Consider the following 9,108-nt stretch of genomic DNA (forward strand, 5'->3'; position numbering starts at 1 on the left):
TGACTTATTTGTTATTTTATTAAGCAGAGGTACAAATTCAGAAAAGCTTGATTTTATTTCCAAGAAAATAGACATTATTACCGTATAATCCCTAATAACCGCCCTGGGCGCTTAGAAAATTGCGAAAGGGGGCGGTTAATTTAGTATTCTCTTTATAATATTTAATATCATATTTACTTCAAAAAATCTTTTGAAAAAAATATAAATACAAGGAACCACTAAAATGATGTCTAACTTTACTTTAAGTGAAGATAATTCACCCAAATTATGCTAAATTATTCATTTTCCAGCGAGAAATTGGATAAAAGACACGTTTCATTTTTACTTTCTTCACATCTTTGATACGATTCTAGATAATTTTAATCACTGTACGGGGGCCCTTATTTCCTGGCAATTGAAAAAGACCTAAGGGGGCGCTTATAGGGGCAGGGGCGGTTAATAGGGATTATACGGTAAGTGGAGAATTACAGAAATTTTAATGCATGTACTTCACTTGTGGTTGATAATTTTCATAGAGAACAATCAAATGATATCTTATCAAATACATTGGGGAGCTGTTGAGGAGCCTTTACTACTTCCGTGTTTAGTTTAAGATACATAATTAAACCGTGATCTTTTTCCTTAACATATACATGTTCATTATACAAAGTATCTTGAGACTTTTTTTTTCATGGTATTGCAAGGGATATTCCTTAAATTCAGGAGAATGAAAATAAATTTATTATAAAACTCTGAGATGGATAAAATGTGTTCCTAATATTTTTTTATCCTTTGAATATGGCCTGATTTTTGAAATGGATCTAGTAATATATTCGTTAAATTAATATTATACTTTAGGAATGGTAATATACGCGAGAGTGAAATTTTTGGTGAGCACAGTATCGCGTAATTACGCGAAAAAAAGTTTTAATTAAAAAAAAAAGGATTAAATAAAAATGCACTCTCTTTGTTTACACGAATAAATTAACAAAAGAAAAAAGTAGACAACTGTCAGTTTATATGATTTTCTATCTCTTCCATAGGTGCTCCCCATGTAATTCTGTAAATGACGTATGATAAGTATATATAGATCTACCCCTCGGGTGACTGGAAATTCCAGAAGCCCCCCCGTTTTTTGGAGAATACCCATACAGAAGGGTAGAAGCCCCAATAAAGTGGTAGAAGCCCCATAAAATTGAATGATTTGGGGTACATAAAACCCTAAGGTGATGTTTAAATGACTGATATTGATATCCGTAAACTTTTATAGCCAATTTTACCTCAAAGTTGACAGAAATCGGGCGCTATTACTGGTTTACCGTACACCACGCCCGATCTAAATTCGAATGATAATTAATTCATTAATAATTAGTTTTATGTTTGAAAGAGAACAAAAAAAATAAATAAATAAATCTCAAAATATGAAAATACTGAATTTATTTGAGATTTTAGACAAATTATGAATTTAGAAATTTAGAGGTCCAAAGCAACAATAATAATTAAAAATGAAAATAATATTTACTTAAATGTTAAAAGAGAACAAAAAATAAATGTGCCAAAATATGAAAACACCGAAACCTGGAAAGAAATAGCAAATTAATATCAATTTTCAAATATAAAGTTTCAAATACACTGTATATAAATGGTTTATTTCAAAGTATCCTTTCTAAGTTCTTTTCTTAGAAAAAAAATCAGATTTTTTAAATATTTTACATCAGTTGTTTACATTTTCAATTGTCTTTAAATTAAAACAAATATGAATTAAAAAAATTAAAAAGAAAAAAAAAGTAAAGTAAACAAAAGATTCAAACTTTTTATTCCGCCAGATAAAACGACACTCACATCAACTGACGGTACTACCACTATAAGTTAAACCACGTACCTTAGGTAAAAAGATAGGTCAACAAAAGCGTAAAAAAGTGGACAGGACTACAACTTTAAAAAAAATCTAAAATACAGTAGATCAAAGGCCAATAATCAGTCAGTCTTAAACCAGGAACCCAAAATTTTTTTTAAAATTGTATAATTATTATTTTTTCTAGCATAGGGTTAGTATCAGGCAGTATTCCTCCCCCGCCAGACGGGTGCAGACCAGTGAATACTGTTTGGTGTTGTGTTAGGTTAGAACTTAGAATAGGGTTAGTATCAAGCAGTATTCCTCCCCCGCCAGACGGGTGCAGACCAGTGAATACTGTTTGGTGTTGTGTTAGGTTAGAACTTAGCATAGGGTTAGTATCAGGCAGTATTCCTCCCCCGCCAGACGGGTGCAGACCAGTGAATACTGTTTGGTGCATGTTGTGTTAGGTTAGAACTTAGAATAGGGTTAGTATCAGGCAGTATTCCTCCCCCGCCAGACGGGTGCTGACCAGTGAATACTGTTTGGTGTTGTGTTATGTTAAGTTAGGTTTGGAACATAATTTTTTTTTAAATGTTGCTCAAAATTGAATTATAAATTCCTTTCTATGAAATTTTTTTTATAATTATTAATTTATTGTCAATTACTTTCATTTGGCTGTAATATGTTTTTACATGAACAAAAGATTGACTAGGAATAATGATAAAGTATGCTTTTTTTAAGTTTTTATTTTCTTTTTATCTTTCGGTCCTTTGGCTTTAATATTTTTGTTTCAAAATTCAAATCATGGCTCTACAATTAAGGAGGCCTCCACGTGGCTAGAGCTGGGAACATAAGGAAACTATGAATATTATTCAGGTATTACTAATTTAAAAGGTCTTTATTAATTTATCATTATTATTAGTATCAAAATTATCAAAATTCATATTTTCCTTATGTGTGTGCTAATGTCCTTAAAATTAAATTTGTATTTAAAACATATCACCAGTATTTAAAAAGAAGATCATATTACATATCATATTAAGATCATATTACAAATCATTTATTTTACAATTCAATAATGAAAGTCAAGAACAATTGAACTTAGTTAATGATCAGTGTATATACACATGCCCTGCCAGAGGGGGGTTGGTCTAGACTAGCTGAGAACAGGTGTTTGAACAAAAGGAGTTTATTGTCAACTTGACCAGCTGTGTATATAGTGCATGTACAAACACACAGGGGTGCCTCTCTATCCCAGTACAAAACAACACAGCTAGCTGATGTTTAAATAATATTCTCACCATATTCTCATAATACCCACTTTACAAGTGCATATGCAATTATGCACATTTTATTAATTTTTTATGAAACTTTTTTATTTCATAAACCTGGATTCTTATAATTTCATTCTAATGGATACATATTGCTTTCTAATATCAATGAATATAATTTTTTCTATTGCACACACACAAAAAAAAAAAAAAAAAAAAAAATAATAATAATAATAAAAGACCTCCCCCAAATAAAACACAACCAAAAAAAAAAAACAAATCTAAGTAACTGGAAAATAATAATGAATGCATGAATTCTGAATTTCAAATTTAAATAAACATAGAAAGAAAAAAAAAATACCTTAGAAATTAAATAAATTAACAACTTGATTAATTACTTAATTTAACTTAATTATATATTATAAATGATTGGAATTAAAAAAAGGAACTTTATTAATTGATTAATTGCCTAGTTAAATTCATTTAAAAAAAATCAATCAATTAGTATTTTCACTGTAATGTCTATCAACAGGTTAAATCACAACGTTTTTATGTAACAGTACACATCAGCTATACAAATATTTTCATATTTTCCATAATGATTTTCGATATAAAATTATCTTTGGTAGGTACAAACCAGTGTGTATAAAAGTATTCAAGTAGGCCATGAAATATCACTGGCGGATTTAAGGGGGGCGTGGGGGGCGCACGCCCCCCCCCCTAAAATTTTCAAAGTATGAAGTGACTAATATTTATAATGCCACATTTTGGTACAAAACTAACCAAATAACTGTTATTTTGCCTGGTTTTATTCTTAAAATACACAAAAATCCAGGAGCTTCCAGGGGCTGCGCCGGGCCCCCTGGGCCCCCACCATTCAAAGTATGATATGACTAGTACATATTAAACACTCGTACTCTGGTACGCATACATCACTAACCAATACCACTATTAGTAAGTTATAATTAAGTAATTAAATTGTTTATTATATAGTGGCATGTGTTACAATGCAATGAGAATTGAGAAACATTCAATACATTTATTATTCAAACATGACCTGGCCTATATGCTATATACTTTTAACAAAAATAATTGAAAAATATGCACTGGTTAATATGTGCCTGGTTTTACTCTAAAATACGCGAAAACCCAGAAGCTTCTGGGGGCTTCGCCCCCTGGGACCCAACCTATATGCTATATACTTTTAACAAAAATAATTGAAAAATATGCACTGTTATTGTGCCTGGTTTTACTCTAAAATACACGAATTACCAGGAGCTTCAGGGGGCTTCACCCCCTGGGCCCCCACCAGGGCTTCGCCCTAGACCCACTGGGGGCCTTAAGGTGGCCCCCAGACCCCTTGCCTCAACAAAGTTATCCACGCCCCCCTAACCACAAATCCTGTATCCGCCCCTGAATATGTTCATAATTCATATTTTATTTCATTTAGGAAATATGTAAATACTTAATGCTTCGTTTATAGTCTTAACTTTCCTTTCATATTTTTTTTGAAAATAAAAATCATATATTATATTATTCACTTTTGATCAAGATTACGCTAATGATTTACTCGAAACGACTTCAGCGATCGCGATTTTAGATCGGGCGTGGTGTACGGTATATGAAGAAAAGAATTTCTGTCGACTCTGAGGTAAGATTGGCTATAAAAGTTTACGGATATCAATATCAGTCATTTAAACATCACCTTAGGGTTTTATGTACCCCAAATCATTCAATTTTATGGGGCTTCTACCACTTTATTGGGGCTTCTACCCTTCTGTATGGGTATTCTCCAAAAAACTGGGGGCTTCTGGAATTTCCAGTTACCGCTACCCCTCTATACTATAAAATATCCAAGGCCTGCAACTGGGCGCCATTGTGGATTTCGCCTGGGACCTCTGACTGACTTACTTTAAGGGTTTCTGGGGTACACTGGGCTGGTTATCAGCATCGGGTAATTTATTGAAATAAAATATTTGCAAACTTTTATCCAGCACCATTCCGTTGCTTTCTCTTGTTTTCAAACATTTCTCTATTACACCGTCACACATGGACCCGGACCACAATTAGCTTACATATAGACTTATATAGTAAAAACATGTGCTTTATTTTCTTTGTAACTTTTTAAAAAATCTTCATTTCCAAAATATCTTTGACCACATGATAGAGCAATGTGTCAGATAAATATTCACATCCAGAAATAGGGGTGTTGAATGTGGAATTCCCTGGTTATTAATAAACTTCTGACGTCATGACCTCAGGATAGCTCTCGCTTGGCAAAAAAAGTGTAAACAAACCAAATGAATGCTCTTTTCAATTCATATTTCTAGGCATATTTTTTGCTTGAAATGCACCTTGCTGCATATCATTGTAAACTTTAGACACTCTACTTTTATTCTATACCCCAAAAGTATCTAAAACGTGAGCTAATTTTATTTTTATCATTGAAAGGGAGGCATATGAATTTCCTACATGTGCTACGTTTTAGCCATTTGACCTTCACCCTTTAATTGTGGCCCGGATCCTATATAAAAAAGCTGATCTCGGCCGGAAGAAGTCGATTTCGTCGATTTTCAACAACTCGTACGAAAATAACTTTCGGAAGTTTGACAATATTTAGTGGGGAAAGTACATAGGCGCTTGGTTTCAGGATGGTGTATTTTGTGTATTATGTGTTTTTTGGTTTGTCTGAATACCCTCATTAAATAAAAATGAAAACTCGCTGAAATTAGCACGTTTTAAAAATGTCATATTCCTCGGAGTTTTTTTTTTTCTATTTGGGGTACATTATTTTATAGTATAGAGGGGTAGACCTATATATACTATATATACTTATCATACGTCATTTACAGAATTACATGGGGAGCGCCTATGATCTGAGCCAGGGGCGTAGCTAGGACTATTGTAACGTGTAGGCCGAAGAATGAAACCGAAGGTTTCACCGAGGCGCGAAGCGCCGAGGGGGGGTAGGTGCGGGAGGGGGTCGCCCCCTCCCGCTGGGGGGGTTCGGGGGGTCACCCCCGAGAAATTTTTGAAATATTAGGACTCATTTGCACTACTCTGAGCATCAAAAATATTGAAATAGACATTAAATTTTGTATTACAAATATCTTTAAAATGATGTAATTTTAAAGAATTTTTGTACCAGATTTTGCACGCATAGTCATGACATGTGGTATTACGTGTTGTATTAAAAATGACTTGTGCATGTAATATGAAATTGATAGGATTTAGTGTAAGATTTTAAAAAGATTATCCACAAAATTTTATCATTTTTTATTGCTTTAAAATTCAAATTCTCCTTCAAATGAAATTGATTTTTCTGTTTTTCACAGCAACAAAATTGTCAATTACAGCATCAATGTCAGCTGGCATATGACGTTGTACATGCAACAGAGAAAGATTGGACATCCTTTCGTCTCCCATAGTTGTTCTCAAATAATTTTTAACTCTACGCATCGCACTAAACGAACGCTCACTAGAGGCCGAGGATACTGGCATGGTCAAGAAAATGGACAGAACGCAGAAAATGCCAGGATAAATGTCTTTGTTGGTTTTATTCAGGAGATCGATGATTTTATTCGGTCCTGTATCGGTACCAGCAAGATTCCATCTAATCCTCCATCTTGTTATTTCATCCACAAACTCTACTTTGCTAGTGAGGTCTGACTTATAGGCGTTGTACAGACGATCTGTAACATCCGCTGTAAGGTCTTGCAGTTTGGCTGGTAGCAAATACGAAATTAAAAATCTCTCTTCGTTCTTTGTTACTCGACTAGATATTTCGTTTACCAGGTGATCTAAAAAGACGAGATACAACGAAACTCTCCAGTAATCCGACGGGTTGTTTAGGGGATGATTTTCTCTGTGTTGTTGACGTCCTGCTCTTCTTGGAACGCATGGCTGCAAGTCATGCTCTGCAGCTATTTCAGTTGCCCTGCCATACAATGCATCCCAAACACTAATGTCGTTTCTTTCATCAGTTAATCTCCTGATAACGACTTTGGCCTCTGTTACTGCTTCTAAAAGGTCTATGTCCTTTTTTTGAAGATAGTTTGTTAAGGCTACTGTAGAGCTCAAAACGTGTTCCGCTACAACTAGTGCAATGATAAATTCAAATCTCAAAATAGCAGCTAAGTATTGCGATGCCTTCTCATCTTTAGCATCTTCAAGTGATTGGAGGGCAGCAACGACCACGGGGAAAGCTGAGCGGAAGGTGAACAGTGAATCTGCTCGACTTGACCAACGCGTTTCGCACAGTGTTCTGAGTTTTGTTCGTCGGTCCATCTGCTCCTGTACGTCATCGTTTTCAGCCAGTTCGTCGGAGAATGCTTTCAAACGCTTTGCAGAATAATCAAAACAAAATGCCACATCCTGCACTGTTGACATCATGTTTCGAATGCACATAACCTTGCTGCTGTGTATCAATGCAAGATTCAGCGAGTGTGCTTTGCAGTGAACATAAGAAGCCTCGGGAACAACTTGAAGTATCCTGGCCTGGACGCCACTGTATTTCCCCGACATGTTAGCAGCTCCATCGTAGCACTGAGCTCGTAGATTCTGAATATTCAGGTTCAATTCAGCAAGAAAATCAATGATGATATTGGAAACTGCCATACCTTTCACACTCTCTGCATATTTAAAGCCAACAAACTCTTCTCGTATCTCAAGACAACCATCGATACTATCAAGAAACCTAATGCACAAAGACATCTGTTCTTTTGTAGAGGAATCGGTACATTCGTCAGCAATAATGCCGAAAAACTTAGAATTCCTGCAAGAATCCACAATGTTTTTGCGCACCTGGTTTCCAAGCAGATTGATTAGTTCATTTTGGATATCAGGGGATAAGTAGGTAGAGCGTGACGCGTGACGCGTGGCAAGGTGGTCGCTTAAGACGGGGTCTCTCTTGGCAAATTCAGAAAGGATGGCAATGAAGTTACTCTTATCTTCAGTGTGTCCCCTTATAGGGATGTTCTGCCTACCACATAGTAATAGCACTTCGATAATTGTCTTAAGTATATGTCTATTTCTCTCAGTATGTTTTTTGTGGCTTGATGATAGCATGCTCACAACGGTATCTCCCTTCCCTTCACTTACTCGTACAAATTCTTCCCCCGCCGTTACACAACCCTTATGAAATGCTAAATTTTCATGGCGCCGCCCAAGTGATAGCAGATTTTTCCAGTCTGTCATTGGACTGGATAAGAACGATTTTTCTTTCGAATCAGCATTGCCAAATAAGAAACAGTACGCACAAAACACAGAGTCGGTGGAAATAGAATAGCGCATCCAATGATGGTCTTTCAACCAAGATGGTTGGAATCGCCGAGATTTGGTACCAAAGGACCTGTAAAATTTAAATATAGCCAGCATTCAGGTACACTCATCCAACTCTCAATTTTCTTTGTGCAAACGACCAACAATGCTTATTATTTTACGTTCGGTACTTGGGACTTGGATCAATATTCCATCCCTCCTCTAATCAGCTAATTTCATTTCTTCTTTTTTTGTTTTTTTATTTCTTTTTTTTTAAATCTGGGATTGACTTTTTTTGTATTTAAGCCCCAAAAAATTATTTATTGTCTCTGACATGGATTATTAAAGTTATGTAATCAGCAAATCTTATCAACATTTTTTAAACCAAATTTGACAAAGACAAAAAAAGGGGTGGTTGATTTAAATCTATATTGCAAGTACAAGAAAAATTAAATGTGTCTATCCAATATCAATATAAATAAATGATGAAATTGATAATTTGATGTGTGACTTGTTTTTATATGACTGCTTTATGTACAAATATCTACAATTCAAATGATAACATAATAAAGGAAAACCAATGTAAAGTACTATGCAACCCTGTCAATGTAATTCATGCTAGAAGGACACATGTATATGAGTTTTTACCTTAATAAGGTGGGAATAGGGGGTGGGGGTCTTGATCCATGTCACAAGTGTCTGAGGACTAAATATCAAAGATCAAAGGTAATATTTAGAATGAAAATAATTTTCTACTTTCTT

The 9,108-nt window shown here is 34.8% G+C and overlaps 1 protein-coding gene across 1 annotated transcript; it reads right to left on the reverse strand.

The window, feature by feature from the left end:
• Positions 1-6,126: 6,126 nt before the first annotated feature.
• On the reverse strand, positions 6,127-8,463 carry LOC134264972 (52 kDa repressor of the inhibitor of the protein kinase-like). Its single transcript, XM_062747217.1, has 2 exons — positions 6,442-8,463; positions 6,127-6,147 (listed from the first exon to the last, which is right to left on the reverse strand). The coding sequence occupies exons 1-2, from the start codon at positions 8,461-8,463 to the stop codon at positions 6,127-6,129; spliced, it is 2,043 nt and encodes a 680-aa protein (XP_062603201.1).
• Positions 8,464-9,108: the final 645 nt, after the last annotated feature.

Source organism: Saccostrea cucullata, unplaced genomic scaffold (genome assembly GCF_032062105.1).
Source record: "Saccostrea cucullata isolate Sc308-1 unplaced genomic scaffold, CSIRO_AGI_Scuc_v1 ctg324, whole genome shotgun sequence".
Lineage (NCBI taxonomy): Eukaryota > Metazoa > Mollusca > Bivalvia > Ostreida > Ostreidae > Saccostrea > Saccostrea cuccullata.